The sequence below is a fragment of the Nycticebus coucang genome, chromosome 2, assembly GCF_027406575.1.
Source record: "Nycticebus coucang isolate mNycCou1 chromosome 2, mNycCou1.pri, whole genome shotgun sequence".
Lineage (NCBI taxonomy): Eukaryota > Metazoa > Chordata > Mammalia > Primates > Lorisidae > Nycticebus > Nycticebus coucang.
This window is the reverse complement of record NC_069781.1, coordinates 8,188,437-8,203,636: the sequence shown is the minus strand read 5'-3', so window position 1 is coordinate 8,203,636 and position 15,200 is coordinate 8,188,437. Positions and strand designations below refer to the sequence as shown.

Below are 15,200 nucleotides of genomic sequence, written 5' to 3'. Positions count from 1 at the left end.
CCGTCGTTGGCGCGCATGCGCCCCGTGTGCCCCGCACCAACATGGCCGCCGCCCCCGTCGACGCGACCGCCGCGAGCCGGCCGTTAGTGGGCATGCTCCCTGAGCGCCCCGCACCGACATGGCGGCCGTCTGCTCCGGGGGGACTTTAATTCTCGGTTTTCGGTTATAGCCGGTGCTCATTTTTCTTCGGAAAGCTCGGAGCCTGTGGTGTGGCCGGGGAAGAGAGGGCGGGTGCGGGGTGAAAAGTGAGCGGGGACTGCAGGCATCGGGCCGGCTCCTGGCGGGACCAAGATGGCTGAGGGTGAGCGGCAGGCGCCGCCAGGTAGGGTCGGCGGGGCAGAGCCGCACTGGGTGGGGGCGCGGGGGCGCGGGGGCGGTGCCCGGCGTGGGGGCGGGTAAGGGGTGTGGTGGGGGGTTGGGGGGCGGTCAGGACATGGAGGCAACAGCTTGTGGGCTTCGGGAGTGTGGGGGACGGGAGTGGAAGGGCCTGAGGGCAGAGGTGGTCTGGGGGCTCCGGGGAGAGGGTGAGAACCTGGGGCAGCAAAGGGCGGCTGGGTGGGCCGCGACCCTGGGACGTGGGGAGTGCCTGGCGGGCAGCACCGCGGCTAGAGGGAGGGCTTTTCCACATCTGGGCAGCGCGTGCTTGAGTACGCTGTAGACCAGCCGGGAAAGATGCCAGGGATGGAGGCAAAAGTGATTCAGATGTGGCTGTCTGCTGTGTTAGACTGTGCTGGGCGAGGTAGCGGTGCTCAGCCTCGCCGGCATTTTCAGCTGCTGCTTTGCCTTTCTCATCGTTCGTCCACCTGTCCTCTCTCCCTCTTGTGTGTTGGGCTGGTGGGGGAGGGGGGTTTCAGTTGGGAGAATTTATTGAGAGAAACCGCCCTTGGCGTCTAAACCACTAATTTTAAAAGGCTGGTTGTGCAAGGAGATGAGAGTCTCTCTGGCATCACCTTGTGTAACTTTTATTTACACCTTGGCCTCTTTTTTTTTGCAGTTTTGGCCGGGGCTGGGTTTGAACCGCCACCTCCGGCATATGGGGCCGGAGTCCTACTCCTTGAGCCACAGGCGCCGCCCACACCTTGGCCACTTTTTAAAAAGTTCATCTCTGGGCGGCACCTGTGGCTCAAAGGAGTAGGGCACAGGCCCCATATGCCGGAGGTGGCGGGTTCAAACCCAGCCCCCACCAAAAACGACAAAAAAAAAAAAAAAAGTTCATCTCAGATAACTGAGATGGAGGTGCTAGGGAAGGATCTTGTGTTTTCTTTTCTTTTTTTTTCTTTTTGTAGTTTATGGCCAAGGCTGGGTTTGAACCCGCCACCTCTGGCATATGGGACCAGCACCCCACTCCTTTGAGCCACAGGCGCCACCCGTGTTTTCTTTTTTGAGACTAGAGTCTTGTTCTGTTGCTCAGGCTGGAGTGCTGTGGTGTCAGCGTAGCTCACAGCAGCCTCAAACTCTAGGACTCAAGCAATCCTCTTGCCTCAGCCTCCTGAGTAGCTGGGACTACTGGTGAGGGACACAGTGCCCAACTAATATTTTATATTTTTAGTAGAGACAAGGTCTCACTCTTGCTCAGGCTGGTCTTGAACTGTGGAGCTCAAGTGATTCTCCTGCCTTGGCCTCCCAGAGTACTAGGATTACAGGCGTGAGCCATCCTGCTGGCTGGGAAGGATCTTGTTGTAGAGACTTTGCTGTCTTGCCCTGGACAAGGAGAAGGCTGTTTGCTAACCCCCCTTGAGGTCAGAAGGACTGGCTATAGATAACTTAAAATTCTGACAGCGGAGCAAATAGGTTGGCTAAACACAGCTAGTATTATGAAGGCATTTGGTATTCTTTATGCCTTGTCTTAAATTTTGTGATCCCCGAGAAGATCTCAGAAGAGAGAAATTTTGAAACATCTTCTCTCTGCTCCCAAAAACAGATGGACAAAGGGCTGGTTTGGTTTGTTAGTGCATTCAAAACCAGTCCTTTATTTTGTACAAAATCTCTGTGGTTGTGTTCTTAGAAGTTCTGGTGTAATGACATCAAGAGATATGAGATGTAATGCAACCAGAATTATCAGTGAAAGGAATGCGACTCTGAAGATGAGTAGGGGTAAGGTGAGGAGAGGGCCTGTGCAGGGAAAGAGGGGAAGGCTCAGAGGGCTTATCCATGGCTGGAAAGATTCAGGTTCCTAGAGGTGGTCTTCTTTGAAGTTTGAGATAGGACTTTTTGAAAGAAGTGGAAAGTTTTTAACTCGTGTAGTGGTGAAAGCATTGGATTTTGGAGTCATGCTGACCTGGTTCTGCTTGGCAAGTTATAGCCTCTGAGCCTTAGTGATCTCTCTTTTTTTTTGAGACAGAGCCTCAAGCTGTCACCCTGGGTACAATGTGGCGTCACAGCTCACAGCAACCTCTCACTCCTGGGCTCAAGTGATTCTCCTGCCTCCGCCTCCCAATTAGCTGGGACTATAGACGCCCACCACAATGCCCGGCTATTTTTTGGTTGCAGCCGTCATTGTTGTTTAGTGGGCTTGGGCTGGATTCGAACCCGCCAGCTCAGGTGTATGTGGCTGGTGCCTTAGCCGCTTGAGCCACAGGCACTGAGCCAGCCTTAGTGATCTCTTATAATGAGGCTAGTGTACACGGTGTCCCTAAAGTCTTCACACATAGGCAAAATGGGAAATTGTAGCTAAGTATACCTTTATTTATTGGATATTCCTTACAAATTTTACCAAGAGGTGGCTAACACATAGAGAGTATTTTTTTTTTTGAGACAGAGCCTCAAGCTGTTGCCTTGAGTAGAGTGCTGTGGCATCACACCTCACAGCAACCTCCAACTCCTGGGCTGGGACTACAGGCGCCTGCCACAATGACTGGCTTTTTTTGGGGGGTTGTAGTTGTCATTGTTGTTTGGCAGGCTGGGGCTGGATTCAAACCCGCCAGCTCTGGTGTATGTGGCTGGCACCTTAGCTGCTTCAGCTACAGGGGAGGCTACACAGAGAGTATTTTGTAAATATTTTGGTACAGTGCTGCTTGTAAGGTAGGTTTTTGCTGGGGAACAGAGACTGGTCTGGGGGCTTTCCTCCCCTTGAAATAATATCCCTGTGAAATAATGTCAAGAGGGCTGTCCCCTGGCAGAGAACAGTTCTCTCACACTTACAAATGGGCTGCGTTCCCAAAGATCAATTGCAAGTTGATGATTTGGAATGTGGAACACATTTTCCCATAAAAACAATGTGGTTGGGTTACCAGCCTGGCCTACAAAGCTTTTAATGCAGCATCTTACGTAAAGTACCAATTTACTAACAGTAGGGGCCTCAGTCTTGGGTTCTGGGAATAGGGCTTGAAGGACAGGTGGGAGGAGAAGAGAGCTGCTGGTCTTCTGTGGCCCTGGTTTGACTTTTAAGTGCTGAGGTTTGTTTTGTTCATAGCTCAGATTCTCTGTCCTTCTTAGGTCTCCAAGTCTCCTGGCACTTTCTTCCCTCAGGACCTCTCCAGAAGGCTCAATCCCCTAAATGTCACACGTTCCAGGGCTTTCTTAGGTCTCTGTCCCTTTTTCTTCAAGCAGCTGATGTCAGCTAGGTTTTAGGAGAAAAGCCATAGGACAAATTTATACTGCCTTGTGAGTGACTGTTCTTTTTTTTTTTTTTGAGTCACAGTCTCAAACTGTTGCCCTAGGTAGAGTGCCATGGTGTTACAGCTCATAGCAATCTCCAACTCTTGGGCTCAAGTGAGCCTCTTGCCTCAGTTTTTCTATTTTTAGTAGAGATGGGGTTTCACTCTTGCTCAGGCTGATCTCAAACTCATGAGCTCAGGCGATCCACCCGCCTCGGCCTTGCAGAGTGCTGGGATTGCGGGCGTGAGCCACCGTGCCCAGCCTGACTGTTCTTTACTCTTCCCTCTCTTCTCTTCCCCCCACCTTCTGGAAAATATAGAAACTCCATTTAAAATTGTGGCTTTTTTTCTGATTACAAAAGTACTTTTCCAATTATAAATTCCCGGTCTACAACTCCCTATCCAAAATCTTTGGGGCCAGGTATGTTTTTGAATTCAATTTTCTTTTTTTTGGAGACAGAGTCTTGCTGTGTCGCCCTTGGTAGAGTGCCATGGCGTTGCAGCTCACAAAAACCTCAAACTCTTGGGCTTAAGTGATTCTCTTGCCTCAGCCTCCCAAGAAGCTGGGACTATAGGCGCCCACCACAATTCCTGGCTATAGAATTCAGTATTTTTCTTTTCTTTCTTTCTTTTTTTTTTTTTTTTTTAGAGACAGAGTCTCACTTTGTCGCCCTCAACTCACACTCACAACTGTGGCATCACAACTCACAGCAACCTCCAACTCCTGGGCTTGGGCTATTCTTTTGCCTCAGCCTCCCGAGTAGCTGGGACTACAGGCACCTGCCATAATGCCCAGTTATTTTTTTGTTGCAGTTTGGCTGGGGCCGGGTTTGAACCTGGTACCCTTGGTATATGGGGCCGGCGCCCTACTCACTGAGCCACAGGCTTCGCTCAGAATTCAGTATTTTTCATATCTCAGAAAGCAGCACCCCATAATCAAAATTACTTCAGCAAATATATAAATCCCCTTACTAAGTGAGATACACAAAACCTATAAATGTCTTCATTTCAGTTTAGGTATTATACCAAATGAGCTTGTGCTAAACTTATTTAAAAGCTTTACATTTTCAGAGCTTTTTGAATCTTCGTATTATGAATAAAGGATTGAGGGCTTATATTTCCCAATGTCACCAAGTGAAGAGAGTCTGACAGTTTGGGGAAGATACCTTTGGCTAGAGAGGCTGCTTCTAGTAAGCGGTTAGCTTTGGTGTGAAGCTTGCTTCTAGGCCAGCACATTGAAATGCCCTGGGTTTTCCTTTCCCTCATGTTCTAGAAAATGTAGAAATTCCATTGAAAATTGTGTCCTTTTTCGGATTACAAAAGTACTATATACTTGTATTTAAAAGTAATATGTAACTTAGCAAGTGGAAGTCCTTTATAAATCACACCCCATAGAGATGACCGTCAGTAACTTTGGTATCTAATTCTTCAGATTTTTCCAGTGCATATACAGTTATGTGTTGCCTAATGATAACTGGGCTGTGGTCTGAGAAATGTAACCTGAGGTGATTTTCTCTTGTGCAAAAATCATAGAATCATAGAATACACACACACACGCATATTATATGTATTATATACATATATTACGTATATATTTGGGTATTTTTTTTTTTTGAGACAGAGTCTCACTTTGTTGCCCTTGGTAGAGTGCTGTAGCATCCTAGCTCATAGCAACCTCAAACTCTCAGGCTTAAGTGATCCTCTTGCCTCAGCCTCCTAAGTAGCTGAGACTACAGGTGCACGCCACAACGCCAGGCCATTTTTTTTTTTGAGACAGAGCCTCAAGCTGTTGCCTTGGGAAGAGTGCTGTGGCATCACAGCTCACAGCAACCTCCAACTCCTGGGCTCAAGCGATTCTCTTGCCTCCGCCTCCCAAGTAGCTGGGACTACAGGCACCCGCCACAACACCCGGCTATTTTTTGGTCGCAGCTGTTATTTGGCGGGCACCAGGCTGGATTCGAATCTGCCAGCTCAGGTGTATGTAGCTGGCGCCTTAGCCGCTTGAGCCACAGGCGCCAAGCTGTGCTAAGCTATTTTTAGAGATGAGGTCTTTGCTGTAGCTTAGGCTGGTCTGGAACCTGTGAGCTCAGGCAATCTACCCGCCTTGAACTCTCAGAGTGCTAGGATTATAGGCGTGGGCTACCACACCTGGCCTTGGGTATGTATTTTCATATGAAAAGCCAAACATCCCAGCCCCATTCCTGAATATCAGTCATTACCCCTACTAGGTCTGCAGTGCCAGCAGCAAGTGCCAATATCAGGTTTCTGCATGTGCTCCATTATACTCTCGTGGGACCACCATTGTTCTGTGTGCCACATATATTCGGTTTGTCGTTGGCTGACTAAAATGTTATAAGTGCAGTGCATGGCTGTACCAATATGTTTATATCAGCATGTTTCCTGATAGAAACAAGTTTCTACAAGTATGAGATAATACTGTATATAATGTAACAGTTTTCTTTCTTAATATCTAGGCTTTTTTTTTTTTTTATTGTTGGGGATTCATTGAGGGTACAAGAAACCAGGTTACACTGATTGCATTTGTTAGGTAAAGTCCTTCTTACAATCACGTCTTGCCCCCCAAAGGTGTGACACACACCAAGGTCCCACCCTAGGCTGTCTTTTCTATGTCAGCCGTATAGATTCTATTCTTTTAAAAAGCCCATATTAAAGCCGGGCATGGTTGTTCACGCCTGTAATCCTAGCACTCAAGGAGGCAGGTGGATTGCTTGACTTCAGGAGTTTGAGATCAGCCTGAGCTAAAGTGAGAACTTGTCTCTACTAAAAACAGAGGGGCTGTGTCAGGCGCCCGTAATCTCAGCTACTTGGGAGACTGAGGCAGGAGGATCTCTTGAGCCCAGGAGTTTGAGGTTGCTATGAACTATGATGAGGCCACAGCACTCTATCCAGAGTAACAGAGTGAGACTCTGTCTCAAAAATAAATAAATAGGGCAGTGCCTGTGGCTCAGTGAGTAGGACGCCGGCCCCATATGCCAAGGGTGGCGGGTTCAAACCCAGCCCCGGCCAAACTGCAACAACAACAAAAAAAATATAGCCGGGCGTTGTGGCGGGCGCCTGTAGTCCCAGCTACTCGGGAGGCTGAGGCAAGAGAATTGCTTAAGCCCAGGAGTTGGAGGTTGCTGTGAGCTGTGTGACGCCATGGCACTCTACCGAGGGCCATAAAGTGAAACTCTGTCTCTACAAAAAAAAAATTAATAAAAATAAAAAATAAATAAATAAGATAAAAAGCCCATAATATTCCATTATAGGGGTATATCATTATTTACTCATTATTTTATCAATTGATATTTAGGTTGTTTCTAATTTTTTTTTCCAATGCAACAAGCACATTTGTATGTATCTCTGTTTCTTTGAGCATGTATGGAGTAGAAGTGTTGCCTTGTGGGCTATATGCAATTTTTATTTCAGCAGACAATCAATGCTGAGTTGCCTCCTTAGCAGGAGGGATACCTGCTAAGGATACCAGGAGGGGTCCTGTTTCCCTTTCCCAGAACTAATGCCAGTTGTCTTTTTTTTTTTTTTTTTTGGCCGGGGCTGGGTTTGAACCCTCCACCTCCAGCATATGGGACCGGCGCCCTACTCCTTGAGCCACAGGCACCACCCAATGCCAGTTGTCTTTAATCTGCCAACCTTATTGGGAAAAGATATATATATTTATATACATATCTCATAATTTACATGTCTTTGCTGGAGGTTAGGTTTTTTCTCAAATGTTTGTTGCAATTTGTATTTTTTTTTCTTCTTTCAATGGGCTGTGTATGTCTAAAATGTCACCTTGGCTTTCTTTTTCTTTTCTTTTCTTTTTTTTTTTTTTTTTGCAGTTTTGGCCAGGGCTGGTTTTGAACCTGCCACCTCCGGCATTTGGGGCCGGCGCCCTACCCCTTTGAGCCACAGGCGCCGCCCTTATTTTTCTAACCATACTGCTTGAGTGGAGAGTGGGAAGGGAGGACATGGTTATTGAAGATATTGTCACTGCTGCCCTAGTCTTTCTTCCATGCAGGGTGAGGAAAGGTAGGAGACCAGTAGGTTTAGTATGTCTGGTTTGTGCTAGGGCTTAGGTTTTAGAATCTGGATTTGAGAGAGAGAGAGAGAATGAATTTGTTATGGGGAATATTCCATTTACTGATTTGCTTTTTCATTTTCTTTGTTAAGATTCTTTGGAGGAGATCCCTCCAGCCACTCAGAATTTCATCATTCCAAAAAAGGAGATCCATACAGTTCCAGACATGGGCAAATGGAAGCGTTCTCAGGTACCAGTGATGTCTGCATTGTCGGGTCTGAACAAGGGTGAGAAACATGGGCTTTTTCAAAGACAGTCGTCTTCTGGGCATGACTGGGGCTGTCTTGCCCTTACAACCTGAGCTGTCAGAAGCTAGGGAGTGAGCTGGGGAAGCTGAGTGTTCCTTCCAGAATGTTTTATATAGAAGGTCTCAGGACCAGCACCAGGGTAACCCTGAAGAGTTCTGCTGCTGGTATTTCATAAACCACTGCCTCTTGAATGTTACTCTGTTGACTGAAGCAAGTGTTCTCAATGGTAGAGTCGGTCACTTTGATCTTGGCTGCAAGTAACAGTAAGAGTGGGAGCCAGTGTGTCCAAGGAGAAAGAGGTTATCTTATGTGACCCTTGGCCAGGGATGAGACTTGACCTGAAAATCCCGCTCAGCCCAAATGGTTGGCAAAAGAGAGCAGCTGTACCTCCCATGTTTCAAATACAGGCTATGGAAAGACAGACTGAGAAAAAGAAAGTCAATTTCAAATTCTCAGGGAAGGCTTTGGGCCCAGTTCCTGTCAGGCACCTACTCCTCTGGTCATCAGGGCTAGAGAGTAGCGCTTGTACAGATGGCTGGCAGGTTCTCCGTGAGGAGTCTGCTGTGCTTACATTGCTTCAGCTTCTAGGCCTTTTCCTCACTGGGGTTTGAGGCCATCCAACCCTGTCTGGTTCCTCTTTCACAAGCCTGCCCTCTACATATTTGGAGATGGTTATCATGTTTTCACTGGGATAAAGAGTCCCTTTAGCTTAGTGACAGCTCAGTCCTCTAGCTGCTCAAGGGCCCGGTCTGAGTCCTCTCCTCATCTTGGTTGCTTTACCTCAGGGTTTCCCAACCGCAGCACTGTAGACAGTTTTGGGGTGGGTTGTTCTTGGTGGTAGGGGCTGTCATGTGCATTGTATGGTGCTTAGTAACGTCCCTGGTTTCTACCTACTAGGTACCTGTAATATCCTGTCCCCCAGCTGTCACAACCCAAAATGTCTCCAGATATTGTTAGATATTCCCTTCCCCTTGCTGCTTTCTATCTGTGTATTCCAGTGTACTTTGCAGATGGGAATGATGGTGAACACTGGCTACACACAGGACAAGGGCTCAGACTTGCCCTGGACTGGAAGGGGTGCTCTCGATAACCCACCTGGGCTGTTGGGTGTCATACCATGGGCTGGCCGGAGGATCCTGGTAGAGGACTGTTCCCTTCTAGTTATTAAGTGGTTGGTTCTCAGGGCTCGTCTTAGGGATTGCTGTGGACATCCCAGCATCCATATTGGTTGGATAAGGCAGAAGGCAGAGAATGGGAGGGAAAAGGGATGGAAAAGAAGAATGAACAGGAATCCCTTGCTCTCAGCAACTGGGTCTCTGGGGGCCTGCACATCAGTGCTTTCTTATCCCTGTGCCACGTGTAACTGCAGCCTAGCAGAGAATGGCGTGTCCAATTGACACCTGGGGATAGGTGTGCTGGGAGACCTCGCTGTGGGCAGAAAACAGCTCTTCTCCTGGGAGCAGGCACCCATCCTACAGTCAGACAATCTGGCGGGTCTCCGGTGGGAAAGACATTTGGAAGATTACTGGGGGAGGGCCCCTGATGATATGCCTTGAAGTCGTCCTGGTTATATTGGCATGGTGGCATGCTTTTAGCCATTCAGCTTTGGGGTTAGGCTTGCTGGGCCTTAGCTCCATGTCTAATGAGATCTTAGTCTTTGGAGGACCTTGGATAGTAACTCAGTTCTCTTGGTTTTCTCATCTGTAAAATGCAGACAGCAGTAGTGTCTACCTCATGGGATTGGGTAAAGAAACTGCTGGCAGCAGTAGTGAGTATTCACTGAACACTTGTTGGAGGTCAGGATGTTAACTGTGGTGACTGGCTTGACAGCTTTTTTGGAGGGTAAGGGTGGGGTGTTAACATTATCTTTGTACTTATCCTGCTACTGAGTTGGAGCTAGAGGCAGGTCTCTGGTAAGTGGGTGGAGCTGGGGGTTGCATAGGGGGTCTGCCCCTCTCTCCCCATCCTCACTGTCCCCTCTGTTTGGTAGGCATACGCTGACTACATCGGATTCATCCTCACCCTCAACGAAGGCGTGAAGGGGAAGAAGCTGACCTTCGAGTACAAAGTCTCTGAGGTAGGCACAGGAGGAGCCTGCTGCAGCTGCCTTCCCCAAATAGCTCCAGAGAATCACATGGGTTCAGTGCCCGCCACTCAAAGATTTACTCAAATCTTATTTGAGTAAATAAGATCACTCAAACACACATGCATTTTACATTTTGGTGTCTATTATTTCTCTTTCCTTTTTTTTTTAGAGACAGAGTCTCACTTTGTCACCTTTGGTAGAGTGCTGTGGCATCACAGCTTACAGCAACCTCCAACTCCTTGGCTTAGGCGATTCTCTTGTCTCAGCCTCCTGAGTAGTTGGGACTACAGACGCCTGCCACAATGCCTGGCTATTTTTTTTTTTTTTTTTTTTGCAGTTTTTTGGTCAGGGCTGGGTTTTAACCCACCATCCTCGGCATATGGGGCCGGCGCCCTACTCCTTGAGCCACAGGCACTGCCCAACGCTTGACTATTTTTTCGTTGCAGTTTGGCTGGGGCCAGGTTCAAACCCACCACCCTTAGTATGTGGGGCTGGTGCTCTACCCACTGAATAGGCGGATAATTATAGAATTGGGATCAAAGGAACTATGTTGTTTTACAGCCTGCGTTTTTGCTAACTGGTGTTTTTCTACAACCATTGAAATTAAAAAAGATTACAAAAGAAGTAAACTTGCTCACTGGATAGCTCTCTAATAGAAACATGTATAACATTAACAGGAAAGCTGACCTCTGCTATGTTTTCCCCCATATCAAACATCTGGGGCAGCCTGATTGACAGCGCACACCTTGGGAAGTCTTGAGTGGCTCTTTCCCTACAGTGTAAATGACTGTCTCTGTGCAGTGTGCCCTCATTTATTGAAATAACCCCCTGACCTTAGACTTTAGGTTATATCCCTAAACACTGCTGCCCTGAACATCCCTGCACCTAGATATGTTTCCTAAGGATTCATTTTCAGAAGTGAAAATGCTGAGTCAAAAGGCACACACATGTCGGGGTGGCGCCTGTGGCTCTGTGTGTAGGGCACCGGCCCCATATACTGAGGATGGCAGGTTCAATCCTGGCCCCAGTCAAACTGCAACAAAAAAATAGCTGGGTGTTGTGGCGGGCACCTGCAGTCCCAGCTACTTGGGAGGCGGAGGCAAGAGAATCGCCTAAGCCCAGGAGTTGGAGGTTGCTGTGAGCTGTGATGTCACTGCACTCTACCAAGGGCGATAGAGTGAGACTCTGTCTCTAAAAAAAATAAAAAAAAAGGCACAGTATTCTTTGCCTTTGGGTTCATACTGCCTGAGATGTACCTTTCGGATGTCATTTCAGAGAAAGACTTAGTGTAGGGAGGACAAGAGCTATGGGGAGGCAGATTCCCAGCAGAAGGTGTGGTCTTGCAGGCTATTTGCTTTTGCTGGGGTTGCCATCTTCCAGGGCTAGGGCCCAGGCCTCCAGTGGCCTCTTGTGTTCATGTTCCAGTTGGCCCAGAGCCACCTTGAGCCTCTTATCATAGACACCAGGCCTGACCAGCCTCTCTCAGTGCCTTGGTTCACTCAGTTGCCTGGACACAGTCTGGGGCTGATTGGGAAAGATCTGGCCCTGCCCTGCTTGGCCCAATTTCTCTACCTTTCCAGAACCTAACATTGTCCCCTTAGCCCTCATACCTGGCCCCAAGTGGAGCTGCCTGTTCTTGGGCCTTATCTGACTGCTGAGTAGCCAAGGTCCTGTTCTGTTCACTTGAGGGAAGTCAGGCCTATACAGGGGATAGGCTTGGGACCTAGCCCACCAGTGGTTTTTGAATTTCTTTTGGGTGCACACAATGCTCTGGGACCATGGCTCTGGATATAGGATGGCTGGGGGTGGAGAGGCTCTTCCCTGAGCCTGTGGGGAGGGATGCTCAGCTGTGCTCAGTGGCCAGGAGTGTTGAGGGGGAAGGTTAATTAAAGGGGGATGTTGTAATTACCCTAGCAAATCCCTAGCTGCCAAATCCCTTTCAGGTTCCTTAATTGCCCCTGAGGCTTTGATGGTAGACATCATTCCAGCCAGGTATTGTGTTAGCTGGAGTCAGGCTGACTGAATTTGGGTAACTTATTGCTTCCAAACTAGTGACCTTGTCATTTCTGACTATTTCCTCATCTGTAGATTGGTAAGAGTCAAAAGACCTATTTGTGGTCCAGGGGAGGATTCACTGACATCTTACATGTGGGTGTTTTTGCACAGCACCTAACACATGCTAGATATCTTTATTAACTATTGTTCTCATTAGGTATTATTCAGTTCTCATTTTCCATAGCATTGTTGCTTTCTGAACTGGGGTTCACCCTAGTGCCAGAACAGTGGTCTGCCTCACTTGGTAGGCAGAGATGGCTGATTTGGTCTCCAGAGGTCTCCCAACTCTGCCCACAGCTGGGAGGGGCAGCAGCAGATGTGGCTCAGAGTATGTGGGGGTCACACTCAGGTGCTCTCTGCCTACTTGGCACAGCTGCCTGAGCTTCCAGTGTCCAGAGCAGAGAGTACAGCCAGGGTGATGTAGTGAGCTTGCCTAGGCCTAAGTTTATTTTTTTATTTTTATTTTTATTTTATTTATTTAGTTTTTGAGACAGAGTCTTAGTATGTCGCCTTCGGTAGAGTGATATGGCATCACAGCTCACAGCAACCTCAAACTGCTGGGCCCAAGCGATTCTCCTGCCTCAGCCTCCCAAGTAGCTGGGACTACAGGCACCTACCACAACGCCCGGCTATTTTTTTGTTGTAGTTGCCATTGTTGCTTTAGCAGGCCCAGGTTGGGTTCGAACCCGCCAGCCCCTGTGTACATGGCTGGCTCCCTAACCACTGAGCTATATGGATGCCAAGCCAAGTTTAGAAAGCTGACTTTTGTTTTGAGATTGTGCCTTCCCTATCCTTTGAGGATTAAGATTTTTGAGTTTTGTAAAATAAAAGTGATAGTAGATAGGAGGTTTGTTTTTCGTTTGTTTTTTTTTTTTAACATACTAAGGGGGCAAGATAAAAAATTGATGAAATTTTAGGGAAGATTTTACTGGTCCTTGAAATCCAAAAATCCTGGTCTAGGGAGAAGAGAGGGTAGTTTAAGTTATTTTTTTTTGTCTCAAAGGGGTTACAGCCCACAGTTCCCACCCCCTCCAGCCCTTCTCTCTCTACTTCCCAAACAATAGAGGCAGTCCCTTGCATTAATTCAAAAAGTCCTCTCCAGAAAGAAGAGCTGGGAATCTTTTAATTATTCATTGAGCTAGCAGCTTGGGCCTGGCTGTGGTGGCCTTCAGAACTGCCTTCTCTGTCCCCTTCAGGGGCTGGCTTAAGACTGAGATCCCCAGGGAATCTGGGCTTGCTAGTGCTTTCTAGGGTCAAGATTATCATGCCATCCATCATAAGCCCTCATTGCTGCATGGGGTCAGGTTTGGCCTTTGCTTATCAGCTGTTCCCTGGTGACCTAGTTCTTCACAAAGCCAGGCTCTGGCAGCACTCTGTCACATTTCAGCACTGCAGCTTTATGTCACATCTCTGCCTCAACCATGTGTAAAGGGAAATCTCTCCTCTTACAGGTAATTTTTTTCTATCCTCCCATGCCCTAAGCATAGGTAAAGGAGAGGTGAGAGAGAATAGCATTCAAGGCCATTGTCACGTTGTACGCTGCCAGGGCACACTATTTATATGGACTGCAATGTGATTTGGCTTCCTGGAGCTGGGGGGAGGGGGGTCAAGTCTGCCTCCTCCTCATCCCTGTCCCCCATGCACACCCAGCTCTCAGCAGGGTCTCTGCACATCATGGTGGGCCTTATGTGCCTTGCTCTCCCAGTCACTTCTCATGTGGCATCACTTTGCTAGTTCCTACCAAGTGTCAGGATTTCCTGGAGGTTTCTCTTTATAGAAACAGGCAAGATCCACTTCCTGGCAGCATCCTCTTCTGAGGGCTGCCTCACTTGAATCTCCTCTGCATGGTGGAGATTTCCACCAGCCCTAGTGCTGTCCTATTTCCAAGGGCCATACCTGGAAGGAATACCCTGCAGTCCAGCTGCTCTCACAGATCTTTGGTTTGGACGGATAGTCTTACTCACTTTCTTCATTGAATAATATTTTGTCTGCCAATGCTGCCCACACCTGTGACTCCAATTCCACTCTGGTTCCTGTGGGAAAGGTGTAGGGAGACGGGCCCTATAGAGCCATACACATGATGATTCAGCATTTCCACAAAAGTTGAGTTGCAAGATCATTTACCATAGTGCTGTTGTTTATTATAGTGAAACAATTGAAAATAGCCCAAACATTTTAACAGTGAGATGTTAGCTAAATAAATTGATACATTGGTACAAGGAAATATTATTCACTTAGTAAAGACTGTTAAAAACTTAGGTTGACGTGTTGATGTGGAATGAGGTTCATGAGAAAAAGGAGCAGGTTACAAAACAGAATGTGTCTTGTGATCTGTTGTTGAAAGCATTCATGTGTATACCTTTATACCAGTGGCCTATGCTAGCACTGTGCACCTCAGGAGATATTTATCTCCAGCCCCATTTGGAGATGAAGAGACTGAGGCTTAGAGAATTAAGGTCACTTTCTTAAGATCTCCCAGCAACTCAATGGTATTCTATTTTATTTTATTTTTTGAGACAGAGTCTCACTTTGTCACCCTTGGTAGAGTGCCAGGGCATCACAGCTCACAGCAACTTCAAACTCTTGGGCTCAAGAGATTCTGTTCCCTCAGCCTCCCAAGAAGCTGGTGCTACAGGTGCCCACCATAGCACCTGGCTATTTTTAGAGATGAGGTGTTGCTCTGGCTCAGAGTGTCTCAAACTTATGAACTCAGGCAGTCCACCTGCCTTGGCCTCCCAGAGTGCTAGGATTATAGGCATGAGCCACCTCGCCTGGCCTAAATGGAATTTTAGATATCTGCCTTCCAAATCATACTAAATAGTAGAAAACACTATAAAAAGGCAAAACAGAGGGTACATTAAAATGTTTATAGTCTTTATTTCAGGGTGACTAGAGTGGTGGTCATTTCATTTTTTCTTCCCTTTACATTTCTATGCTCTATGATAAGTAGATACTGTGTATTCAACAAAAGACCTCAAAGCCAGTCCCAGCTACTTGGGAGGCTTGAGCCCAGTAGTTTAAGGCTGCCACTGCACTCCAGCCGGGTGACAGAGATCCTGTTTCTAATAGGCTGGGTGCAGTGGCTCATACCTGTAATCCTAGCACTCTAGGAAGCCAAAGCAGGTGGATTGCTT

General features: G+C 47.6%; 1 protein-coding gene across 2 annotated transcripts in view; it reads left to right on the top strand.

Moving 5' to 3' along the window:
• The first annotated feature begins 18 nt into the window (after positions 1-18).
• Positions 19-15,200, top strand: part of PTPA (protein phosphatase 2 phosphatase activator) — a 35,143-nt gene continuing 19,961 nt past the window's right edge. Inside the window, exons 1-3 of one of the 2 annotated variants that reach the window (XM_053560054.1) lie at positions 19-322; positions 7,770-7,867; positions 9,916-10,002. In XM_053560054.1, coding sequence (XP_053416029.1) covers positions 292-322; positions 7,770-7,867; positions 9,916-10,002 — 216 coding nt within the window. In that variant the 5' untranslated portion in view covers positions 19-291. The remainder of the gene's footprint in view (positions 323-7,769; positions 7,868-9,915; positions 10,003-15,200) is intronic. The other variant, XM_053560063.1, reaches the window with a different exon arrangement.